This window comes from Drosophila sulfurigaster, chromosome 2R (genome assembly GCF_023558435.1).
Source record: "Drosophila sulfurigaster albostrigata strain 15112-1811.04 chromosome 2R, ASM2355843v2, whole genome shotgun sequence".
In the NCBI taxonomy this organism is placed as follows: Eukaryota; Metazoa; Arthropoda; class Insecta; order Diptera; family Drosophilidae; genus Drosophila; species Drosophila sulfurigaster.
The window spans coordinates 16,805,904-16,818,895 of record NC_084882.1 but is presented as its reverse complement, the minus strand read 5'-3'; the positions used below and the strand labels follow the sequence as shown (position 1 = coordinate 16,818,895).

General features: G+C 42.0%; 1 protein-coding gene across 4 annotated transcripts in view; it reads left to right on the top strand.

Annotated features, from left to right (window-relative positions):
- The window catches only part of LOC133835580 (acetylcholinesterase), a 35,765-nt gene that overhangs the window by 8,921 nt on the left and 13,852 nt on the right, over nt 1-12,992 (top strand). For 3 of the 4 annotated variants that reach the window (XM_062265577.1, XM_062265575.1, XM_062265574.1), the window contains 6 exons: nt 2,933-4,034; nt 5,865-6,003; nt 6,054-6,596; nt 6,660-6,867; nt 10,704-10,846; nt 11,239-11,388. In XM_062265577.1, coding sequence (XP_062121561.1) covers nt 3,748-4,034; nt 5,865-6,003; nt 6,054-6,596; nt 6,660-6,867; nt 10,704-10,846; nt 11,239-11,388 — 1,470 coding nt within the window. In that variant the 5' untranslated portion in view covers nt 2,933-3,747. The remainder of the gene's footprint in view (nt 1-2,932; nt 4,035-5,864; nt 6,004-6,053; nt 6,597-6,659; nt 6,868-10,703; nt 10,847-11,238; nt 11,389-12,992) is intronic. The other variant, XM_062265576.1, reaches the window with a different exon arrangement.

Genomic DNA, 12,992 nt, shown 5'->3' with positions numbered 1-12,992 from the left:
GATGAGTGAGAGATGTCTGTTAGATAGTTACACAACAAATCACTTAAAAGTAAACAAAAGACACAATCGTCAGACAGTGATTGGTGCAGCGGCGGATGGCAATCAATTATTTTTAGAATTGCTTAAACGCTCAGCGTTGGCCAAAAGTAAACGATGTCCCTGGAAAATTGTATCAAAATTATAAGCAAGTCTAACAGGCATCTGTATCTTTTTTGAGACACACTTTATCGATAGAGCCACTGCCCCCTGCCTCCACCCAACTGCTGGTGAGGCAAACCCTCTTCAACTCATCAATTAAAACTATAGACTTTTATACCAGCTGGGACAACACACTGGCAGAACGTGAACTTCAGTAAACGAAAACACAAACACAAACACGGGCATCCTATTTTCCATTCCCATTCCCATTCCCTTTCCCACTCCCACCTTCCTTACCTCACATTCACTTTTCGCTAACCCAATTGTTTTCGTTGCCGTCGCCGTATTCGCCGCCTCGTTTACCCTTTGACTTTCAGAGTTCGTTGCTAGCTGTTGTGTATCTTTTTCGGCAGGTGAAATTCGCAAAACTCTGAAAACGAAAGCAAACAAAACAAACAAATAGGAGGACAGGTGGAATGGGGTCAGCGAGCAGCCCAACCTTTATTCAGGTGACCTTTGTACACAGCCAAGCTGACACCCATCATTCGCCACCCCCCCTCCCGAAAACCGCGCCAATATTTCACCTGTGCACCAGCGTCCTTGTCATCATCATCACCATCGTCAGCCTATTCGCCTTCCCTCCAAATGCGCTCTTGCAAACTTTGAAAATTATAATTTAATTTGAATGTCATTAAAATTTGTGCGGCTTGCCTTCCTCCGCACCCCGCGCTTAACAATCTGCCAATTCCCAAACTCTATACTATTCTCACCCTCGTTGCGGAATAAAAACTAGCATTCTAAATTAATGTGATTTGATACATGGACGCCTAAATAAGATGATTTGAATTCCCAGTTTCTTATGAATTCCCAAGCAAAGTGCTGCTTAGTCTATCCGGAATTATGACATTTAATGTAATCAAGAGTTTTGCTGGCATAGCAAAAACTGTGGGCACATAAATTGTATGTGCCATAAAAATTAAATAAAATAAACCAAACTTAATTTCAAAGTGACGCAGCGTTCTATATTTTATACTCAACTCAACCTCCTCCCCTAAGCGGCCAGCATAAAAAATGCGCATTTTTATGAAAATAAAAAAAAGAGAAAAGTTTTTGTGAAACTGCCAAGTGGAAGAGCTGGGAAACAGCAAACGACGCAGAAAAACTGCTGCGACCGCAAGAAATTAAGGAAATATTCACTTAGACACTACGCCTTATCTATAGGTGGCAGTCGCTTTGCAACTAAAAGCACTGAGAGGCTTTAGAAAAAGGAAAACTTTCTGAGATGGGCAACAATTTTCACTGTCTTGAGACCCGCATGGAAAACTGCTGTTGTCAACTTTTCTTTCTGGAAAAGAACTGCAGCTGAAATGCAAATACAACTTCTTAAGTAGAATTTGTTTATAACTTTAAGTAAATGGTTTGTATAAAAATTACACGCAACATTTTAATGCAGTTGCTAAATAAATAATACACAAACAAAGAAATTATTATTGTAATGAAATTCTAGTGTGCTTTTCAAATAAGGAATGTCCGAATGTAATTAATTTCAAGATGGTATTCTGCAACGTCTTTTGTTGAAAATTGAGCTAAATTGGCTCAAAGAAATGCAGTAGGAGCCGCATTAGGGCGACTTAATGCCATTTTAATTGTACTGCAAAATAACATTTAAATTAGTGCGGCTCGGCGCCAGGAAGTACTAGACAGTGGCAAGGAGCCAGTGGTGGCAAGTGGAGTTATTATGCCCAACAAGTGAGGACGAAGACGGGGAGGAGAACTACCACGACAGGCAGTAAGAATATAAGGGCTAATGGGCCGTCATCATGCAAGGCAGTCTGCTCTGAATCGTGTCCTCCGGTTGCATTTGTAACAAAAGCGCCAGAGTACGTCAAGGACAAGGCATGGGGAACTAATAAAAAAAAAAAAACATATACATATATATATATACAGTATGTTTTTGGCTACTTGGATAATGCGGCTTGCCACGAAATGGCAACCCCCAAAAAAATGCAGCTTCTGGGACAATTATTCTCGTGACTTGTGGCAGGAAATTGAAGTGTTTAGCTATTGTAAAATACAAGCATTAACATAAATCATTAATTTCCCAGCTTGTATTTCTCTTACGTTAATGCATTTAAAAAAATGGGTTTCCTTGAGTTTTTGTTTTGTTACTTTGATGTTTATGGATGTAGCAGTTTGCTGTAATTGACAACTCAAGAGACTCTAAAGCTAAAATGTAAGAAAATATGAGTATGAAAATACATATATTTAACGATGTTGCTGCCTGGCAAAGGAAACAAGGATAGAAACAGCCGCCTTAGAAAACGATACTCAGCACTTGAGTGCAGTAGTGAGTGGCCCCGATATGAACGTAAACCTGTGTGTATATGTGTGTGCGAGTGGTTAGATGAGCGATGTGAGATGTGGGCTGAGTGGGTTAGGCACTCAAAACTTTGAATACAAACTCAGACCGAGAACGAGGCAGCCTCCAATTTTCTTTGCTTTTCACTATTGCATTTCTGCTCGAGTGGTAAACATGTACCCACAGACACACACACACACACACACTCGTATACTCGCATCTAGAAGCGCAAACACACCTAAATATTGTAGCATACAAACGGGGGCAACCGACAAGCACCCAAGTCAAGTCAACATGCACTTGTGAAACGGCAACAGCAACAGCAAAACAGAAAAAAGTAAAAATTAAGCTGACTAGCGAGGCATACAACAGCAGCAGCAGCTGTGGCAACTGGGGAAACTAAGACAAATAACTTAATGCCTTTTCTATTTGCAGTTCAAACAATAGCGTGGCAGCGGGGCCAAGCGGAGGTAGCGCACAGGAGACGCAACAAAAGTGCAACAGCTGCACAAAACTGGAAACTAAAAACTGAAACAAAAGCCCAAAAGTCAAAGTAAACCCAGACAGGCAAACACAAAAACGAAAGACAGAGAGAAAGAGAGAGAGAGAGAACGTGCGAAAAGGAGAGAGTGAGTGAGCGATAGAGAGAAAGCAGAGATAGAGAGACAGAAAAGCTGCTAGCGTGGAGTGCTGGAAGAATGTGTAGTGCAGAGTCCACACGGCAGCTTAAAGTGGCAACAACAGCAGCAGCAGCAGCAGCAACAGCAGTAGCAGTGGCAGCAACAAACACAACCGGATAATAAGCATAAGGGGCCAAGAACAACAGCGACAGCGACAGTAACACTAACAACGAAATCAGCAGCGACTGCAACGAGTGTGACAAGTATTTGCGGTAGGCTGCAGGGTGCGGAGCGCAGGCCGATCCGACGAACTAAAGCCGCCAAGGGAAAAAAGCAATAATCACAAAAAACCACAAATCCGAAACCAAATCCAAAGCCAAAAAGAGAAAAACTAAAGTGAAGTCTACAGCACAGAAACAGCAGCAGAATCAAAGCCAAGCGGCTAGTGGCAAGTTGCAAGTGCCAAGTGGAGAGTGACAAGTGGCAAGTGCAACTGTGTGAGTGACGTCACACGCCGCTAAGTAGGACACTCGGGCGGCAAAACGTAAATTTCGTTATTTTGTTGGCAGCACTCGCATCCTCCGCAGTCGCATTCGCATTCGCACTCGCATTTGCATTCACATCCGCGCAATGGTCTCTCGGTTGAGCCTGCAGTCGCTCGCCGCGGCGCTCTTCGTGCTGTCGCTACGACTGAGCTGCGTGTGCGGCGTCATTGATCGCCTGGTGGTGCAAACAACCTCCGGGCCGGTGCGCGGTCGCTCGGTGACGGTACAGGGCCGCGAAGTGCATGTCTACACGGGAATACCATACGCCAAACCGCCCGTCGAGGATTTGCGCTTTCGCAAGCCGGTTCCGGCGGAGCCCTGGCATGGCGTTTTGGATGCCACCCGCTTGTCGGCGACCTGCGTTCAGGAGCGGTAAGTGGCGCGTGCAAATGGGTGGGGGCTGGGTGGCTGGGATTGCAGCTTTGCAGATGTAGTTGACCTAGAATTCAGACCGGCCCCGGACCGGATATGGTAGCTGTTGACCTAACTGTTGCTAGTGACGTCATCGCGAACATCCATGCAGCATTTACGCGAGTAAAATGCCGGTCAACTGCAAATTGATAAGCCAATTTATATAACAGGCCAAACATATTGCGTATAAATTATAATTTGTATTCAAATCAATTTAAAGCGCTAAGACCGAAAAGCAATAGGATTGAAAGTTAATACTATAGCATCATCATACGCATTGTGTTTATGCATTTTATTTCTTAAAATATTTTATATTCAAATCTATAGAAACACTCAGTACAAATAACTGCAAAACATAAATACATAGTTTTTTAGATAAAATGATCAATATTGTTCCTATTTCGTATACGCAATTTACGATTCGTTATGCAAAGCTTTACCATCCAAATTTTTGTACTATACTTTTGGGGGTATTATTTTATTGATTGAAATAATGAAATTAACCTTTCATCATTTTCTTTATTGTGTGTCGTATTAATATTTAATGATAGAATAATTTTATACTATTTTAAAATTACAAAATTCTGAATGTACATTGCGTATACGCATCTTGATTTCTACTTTGCTATACATAATTTTGAAGCCTACTAATGGAAACATAATAACTTGCGGAAATTAATTCCTAAAGTTTTCAGTTAATTGTTGAAAATTATTTCTTTCGCTTTATTGGTACTAATTTATAAGCACTCCATAAATTCTGTTATGCGTATTTTAACTCAGTTAATAAGTCTGTCAATAAAATAATTTCAACACTGTTCAGAAAGCTCTTGCGAAACTGTATTTCGTTTGGTCGATATTTTCGGAATGAATGCATAAACGAGTGGCAAAATAAATAAAGGTTCGCCATTATTTAAATAGTTAAGAATTTGTTCAGAGTTGCTTAAGTTTTACTTTTAACTTGAATCTTTGATTGTTATTGGACGGTGTCAGAATTCTCACGGACCAATCGTTAAAAGCAGCTTAAACTTTGTCCGAACACAAAGTCCAATAATATTGTAAAAATATCTAATTTGCCAGAGACCACACAAAGATATCATTGTCTATATTATGTGTATGTGTGTGTGTGTCAGTGTTGTATAACGGAAATTAGACAAATATAGAGATAGAAACAGAGGAGAATCGCCTTTTCCGGTTGGTTATAAATTACTTTTATGCGAAGTGGTAAAGTTAATTTCAATTGACACGAAACCAAACACACCTACATAATGGAACAATCGGACATGCGTAAATGTGTGTGTACGTGTGAGAGTGTGTATAGTATCAAACACACATACAAATATACATATATTGAGCCATAGAAATGCGTAACTACAAGTTTCGTTGTTTGTACGAATTGTATATCGATTCGAGGGATTCAACATTTATAGGGCAAATGAACTAAGAGTAGTAGTGTGGACTGTGTAGGTGGATAGACTGGAGACGGCACATACAGATGTACACACTCGCATACATACATGTCTGTGTGTATGTTTATGTGCTTGTGTGTCCTCGAAAAATGGCACAGCGAAAGCAAAACAGGCAAATCAGAGGAGAGCAAATAAAAATAAATAACACAGCTGGTTACTTTGTCGTAATTGGCACGACCCGCAATGCTTCTAGGTCTCTGACTGTCTGAACGGGGGCATAGGAAAAAGCAGTTGATTTTGGGAGGAGAGGGAAGAATGAATAGTCTTCTATTTGCATGCGAGAGAAAGATGGCGCAACTAAATAATTTCGCTTCTCCCGCAATAGTTATGAATACTTTCCGGGCTTCTCTGGCGAAGAGATCTGGAATCCCAATACCAATGTATCCGAGGACTGCCTGTATATAAATGTGTGGGCGCCAGCGAAGGCGCGACTGCGTCATGGACGTGGTACCAATGGAGGCGAGGTAGGTTTTTCAATTTTTCCAAAATACTTTGAATAATCACTTATTTACAGCATTCGGGCAAGCAGGCAGACACTGAGCATCTGATACACAATGGCAATCCACAAAATACGACCAATGGACTGCCGATTCTGATCTGGATCTATGGCGGAGGCTTTATGACTGGCTCAGCGACACTGGACATCTACAATGCAGACATTATGTCTGCTGTGGGCAATGTGATCGTTGCCTCCTTTCAATATCGTGTTGGTGCATTTGGTTTTCTGCACTTGGCGCCAGAAATGCCTGCTGAGTTTGCCGAGGAAGCGCCTGGTAATGTTGGCTTGTGGGATCAGGCATTGGCCATTCGCTGGCTAAAGGATAATGCACATGCATTTGGCGGCAATCCTGAGTGGATGACATTGTTTGGCGAGTCAGCCGGCTCGAGTTCGGTTAATGCACAACTCATGTCACCTGTGACGCGGGGCGTGGTGAAACGCGGAATGATGCAGTCGGGCACAATGAATGCTCCCTGGAGTCACATGACATCGGCCAAGGCTGTGGAGATTGGCAAGTCGTTGATCAACGACTGTAACTGTAATGCATCCATGCTGAAGGTGAGCTGAAATTGCACTCATCTTAAGATCTCTTAGACAACAGTTTTTCCCTTTTTTGTGTAGACAAATCCCTCACATGTTATGAGCTGCATGCGTGCCGTGGATGCCAAGACCATTTCAGTGCAACAATGGAACTCCTACTCAGGCATACTCAGCTTCCCCTCAGCACCGACCATTGATGGCGCCTTTTTGCCAGCCGATCCCATGACACTGATGAAGACGGCAGATCTAAAGGATTATGACATCCTGATGGGAAACGTGAGAGATGAGGGTAAGTGTATTTATATTGTATATTTCCAAGAACCAAAGTACAGAGAACGCTCGTCTAGCATCCCTGTAGATTAATTAAAGTCGTTTCAAGGAGAGTGAGATGCATTGCGTTGGTTTAGATGCTGGTTAATTTTTCATTATATTCGTGCTGGGGACATCAACTTTATCAAACTTAATTCAAGCTGTTGTCCAGTGTTTTTTCATTCTTTGCCATTTCCCTTGTCTTCTTTGGCCTAACAATAGTCAGTCAGGCAGGCAGCTCAACTCTAGCCTCATTCCCTGCTGCAGTCCTCGTCCATTTTATCCATTGTTGCAGTTTTATTTTTGGCATCGCCTCCAACCAACGCTGACGTCAGCAGTGTGCCAAATTTTACAGTGGAAACTGTGCTTGGCCAAAATGTAGCTGCAGCCATGAGAGCATGCTTCATGTTGTTTGTTCTGTTAGTGGCATGCCCCTTTTGCCCTGCCACACCTCCTTTCCTCTCGCCATTGCCATTGCGCCCAGCCTCCACTTTAACTACTCGTACTGTCAGCTTTGTTGCAGCTTTTGCTGTTTGGCTGTTGTGCTGCTGCTGCTGCATCCATTTGTGATTTTATTACTTTTTACTCATGCTGTAGCAAACTACGAATACATTTTTCTCTTTTTTTGTTGTTGTCTTCTTGTTGTTGTATTATACTTGGGAAAAGCATTTCATTGTTGTCGTTTTATGGGAGCTCTCTTGAAGTGGGCGTGGTCGGGCTACTGACGCTTACCAGCTTACTCGGATGCCTTTCAAATTTGACTGAGCATAATGCACTCGACTACTATATATATATTTGTGGCCGTTGGTCTCCGACTCGAGCGCTTATTTTAATGCTTTATTACCCAAACTCATAGCTTGCTATACATACGTACTATACGTATATTTGTGACCCACACACACACATACATTTTAGTTTATTGTTGTAACTGGGAGACTTACAAAAAATGCACTTTGTATAATGGCCTGGGCTTTGTGGCTTTGCCAGTTACTGTGCAACTTTTGCACAAATCACTGCACAGTTTTGAATTTTTGTCAACGCACTCGCATAGAGTTCATGCCGGACACGTTCAGACAAATGGTTAGCAGACCGCAAAAAAAGGAGCAAATGTCAGGCGACTTCTTGGCACTCAGCTGTTTAGGGCGACATCATAAATTATTTAAATATGTGCCTGTGTGTGTGTGTGTGTCTGAAATGAAAATAGATGAACGTGGCGGGGTATTTGCAGCCACTAAATAATATGTGTGACACACACGTGCTGCATAGGACATTCACACAGCGAAAGGAAAGAGTAATAATTCGCTTTTTAATTCATTTGAAAACTTGTTGGCTCCTACTCCATATTCAAGCAGCTCCATTGTTATACAAAGTTTGACTTACGATTATTTATTTTGTGCTAGCCAAAACTTTTTCAATGGACTGCGCTACGTTGTGTAATGTCAGATGGATATTTGTTGGAGAAATTGCAGCGTGCATTCATTCATGTTGTATAACCATCTCATTAGGTTTTAAATGCGTCGCTGTAGATTAGTGTCCGCACAGTCATTAGAAAGTGTTTGCGAAACTTGCATACAAATTCCATTTCAATATTCAATTGAAAAGTATGCTACACTTCTTTGCTTTGGCGCCTCTGTAAGTTGATGATGATGATGATGCTGCTGCCTCAACCGCTTTGCTTGCGGCGGCTGCAGCGTTTCCCATAATTTATCGCCTCAACGTATGTGTGTGTGTGTGTGTGTGGTAACGATAATGCTAACGCTTTGTGTGCATTGTGTTCGCGCTATTCGTGCCATGCCGCGCGCCACTTAAAAAAATTTCCGTTCGTTTCGCTTTCTCCGTTTTTCGCGAGCTGTGCGTTTGTAAACGGCAGCTGTGTAACTGTATGTGTGTGTGTGTGTGTGTGTGTGTGTGTGATGTTGGTTGTGGGTTTTGTTTTCGTATAACAGATTCTCGTGCGCTTTGTGTGCTTTTTCTTTGCCTCGCTTCGCTTTCATTTTTCTTGTTGCCATTGCCATTGCTGCTTCGTCATTTCCAGGCGGCAGGCACCGAAACACACACACTCACACGCACACTTACACACACACACACACACACACACACACACAGTGGCACTGACACAGGCTCGGGGCACTGGCAGCTCTACAGACACGTGCGCATTTCTGCTCACTTTCACTCATTGCTTGCAGCTGCTGCCTTTTCTCTTTTTTTCTTGCTCTTTTTCTCTCTCCTCTACTGTCCTGTTTGGTCTCTCTCTCACTCGCTCTTACTCTCGCCCTCTTTCTCTCTCTCTATGGCCTGGCGTTGTTTTTGTTATTGCTGCAGATTACAGCCAGTGGCGTTGCTGCTGCTAGTACTCTCTACTGCTGCTGCTGCTGCTGCTGCCGCTACTCTTAGTCAAGGTGTGCGTGCCCACAAGGCGACCACAACGATGGCGACGGACCGCATATAACTGTTTCTGTATTTGCGTGCGTGTGCCTGTGTGTGTGTGTGAGTTCAAGGTCATCTAGCATTTGAAACAACACAATAGATTACAATGCGCCGCGCACATGAAAACATCTTAATTTTGTTGTTGATTCGCTGTCGGCTTGAAATTTTCGAAAGCGCTTCTTTAAAGACATGCATGACTTTAATCCAAGCCAAGCAGCAAGTCGCAAATATTACGCATACGACTCATATGTCCTAGACTTGTTATTAACGCCTCTTTACTTACTCAATTCGTAGCGTGAATTTTATTAATTTTTAATGTTTCAAGTCATATTGCATAGAATCGTAATTGTTGCCACTGAAAAGTGCTGTTGATTATTATAATAAATTTGGGACAACTGTGTTTATTCACATGCCACACCACATCTAGTAGTTCAATAATTATAGAGTCGCTTTATTATTTAATAACTATATTACTGCATTGCCATTGAAATTGCTTTAGAAGTCTCACATTACTGATAATCAGCGATTTGCATCAATTAGATAACAATTTGCGATTTAAGGCAAATTGCTTTAAACTGCGGAAATTCAAATTCGAAAAGCAATTTCATGTTTGTGTGGAATGTAACATAATTTGCGCTTGCTTTTCATATTCTAATTTAATGTGTGAACTCAGTTACTGTGCCGCATCTTTCTTGGAAATCTTGAGGCTTTAATAGAATTAAATCAAACATCATCAAATTGGCTACAGTCAAAACCTGATGGCTGAAGGGGCGCCACATCTTCTCCTGCCATCTTTTCCACCCACACATAAGCACTCAAGCATACACTCACACACACACATCTCTTATTGGCAGTTGGCGTTGTTGCTGTTGCTGTTGTCGTTGCCTCATAGACAGCAATTATGGCTCGTTAGTGTGTTCGTATTTGAAGTGTGCAAGAGACAATGCCAACAGCAACAACAACAACAACAATAACAAGTACAAGTACAACAGCAGCAACAACAAAACAATAACATCGGACGACAACAACAAGTGCCATAAAAATTAAGTTAATAAAAGGCAACGAGACGCTTTGTTCTTGCCCTCGTTGTCGTTGCTGTTGATTTTGTTTATTCTATTTCACCCTTTGGCCACATTTCACCCACTCGCATTGTTGTTCTTGTTGTTGTTGTCATTGTTTTGGTTAATGCAGCGCTTTGTGTCCTTGGCACGGCTCGTTGATTGTTCGCCAGGATCTCATATTGGTAATTGTTTTTGAATTTGTCCACACGCTGTACACCGTACTCTGTACTCTGTACTCTCTACTCTGTATTCCGACATGTATGATAAAGCACTTTATTTTATACCGACTTAATTGAATATATCGTTATTTGTTGTGTTTGCTTTACAGGCACCTACTTCTTGCTGTACGATTTCATCGATTACTTTGATAAGGACGATGCGACCGCATTGCCACGTGACAAGTATCTGGAAATTATGAATAACATCTTTGGCAAGGCAACGCAGGCGGAACGTGAAGCCATTATTTTCCAGGTAAATCGCATTGCGTAAGCACAGCACACAAACTGCAGTTGCCTCTGCAACGGGCACTTACCCAAGTCAATTGCAACCAAAGTGCGTCAGCAGTTTGTAGTTGTCAACCGCAGCAGAAACAGCAACAGCAACGGCAACGGTAACCGCAAAGGTGCCTTGCCACATGCTGCACTGATTTCTCGAAATCCTTTCTGCGCAATCGAGTTAAATGGGACGTTGATTTGATAAGTTTACAGTTCGAAAACTAGATTATCGCCTGAGGTGTTATTTTATTTGCTGGCTAAATGAAGCTTAGTATTCAATAAAGTCAAGGCCATTTAAGCACTAAGCACGGCAAATTCGAAATAATATGTATTCATCACTTTAATTGAATATTCTTTATTTTTTTGCAGTACACCAGTTGGGAGGGCAATCCTGGATATCAAAACCAGCAGCAAATTGGACGTGCTGTAGGCGATCATTTCTTTACCTGCCCCACCAATGAGTACGCACAGGCGCTGGCCGAGCGAGGTGCCTCGGTGCATTACTATTACTTTACACACGTGAGTAGTGGGTGTCTTTAAATGGGAAAATGGGCATGGCATTGCGGCACAGCCTTCTGCTGGCAATTCATTAAATATTTCACAGTCTTTGACACGTAAGACGGCGTTGGAGCGCGTTGTCCAATCGAAATGCGGTCAAATGGGGCGCCATAGGCAACAAAATAAAAAAAAGAAAAGAAAACAAGAGTTCACACACATGCAGCAAAATGAATCGGGGAGGGAAAAAAATAAAAGTAAACGCAGCTAGGTGCAATTTGTTTGTCATTAAAATTGCACACAAGGCTAATGGCGAGTCGAGCCTAAGTGGCTACCTGCAACAGTAACGACAGCAACAGCAGCAACAGCAACAACAGCAACAACTGCAACTGCTGCAACAGCAGCAGCAGCAAAAGCGAAAGCAACGTAAAATGTCAACATTGCGTTGTGCATTATTAATGTCTACCGGTTGGTTTGGGATCCCTTAGTCTCGGTAAAAGGTGGAAAAAATATAAACTTCATGCGGAGTGAATGTAAATATCACGCGCTGATTTTTAACTGGGATTTAATGGTGCCAATAACCAAAAGGAATATGTGATAAAACTTCGATAGAGAGAAACTTAATTACTATAACTGGAAATGTTGTTAAATATTTAAAAAGTTTAACTCAATGGAAAACTCAAATCGGAAATACCAAAATAAATAGAAACTTTACTAATACATATTAAAGTAAATTTAGTTTTATAGTTAGAAGTTTAGTTATTCAAAAATTTATGAATTTATATTTTCTCCAAAGCTTTCAATTATCTATAAACTTAAATTTCTAATTTCATTATTTCTTTCGAATATATATATTTCTATTGTGAACTTCAAGTTAAAAGTCCTCATTTTGTCCGGAAATTAATTGTTATTATTTACTTATCAGATTGTCCAAACTATAGATTAGGTCCTCTAAGTAAAATTTACATTCTCGTCGATAGGCAAGAGGTCAAGTAGCTGCCACCTTGCTGTTAATGAACTTGACATTTCTTTTGTTTGTATTGATGGTAAAAGAGTTACAAGCTTTTGATAGCTGCTCGCAATCAATATGATTACACCTTAGAATGTGACACCTAGCTAGTAGCTTACATAGTTGTAGGCGACGCGTCGCTGTCTTCGGGTTGACAAACAATAACAGTGCCTATGCCCCGACAACCTTGGCCGCCATAATTATGGTAACAAAAAGTTTCGCTCAATACACACCCATAAACACACTCACACACTGACACACACACACACACAGTCGCACAAGGACAACGCCAATTAAAGTACACGCACTGCCTACTGCCGGGCAGTCTGTCTTGTCCAGTCCAGTCCTGTTCTGTTTTATTGTGTGCCTGGGTTTGGGTTTTGGACCTGTGCCCGGGACTCAGCCACAGCCACAGCGACAGCCACAAACACGGACACAGACATGGACACGGACACAAACGCATACAAACGACCACAGCTAAAGCAGCTGTCGTCGTTACAGGGGCACGAACCGAGAGCCGTGTCCGGCTGGAAACGTGGTGGGAGTGTAGTGAAGAGAGGAAGGCTGGAGGAGGGTTTGGGAATGCGGGGCTAGTGATTGAGAGAGCGGGGCGGTTGCC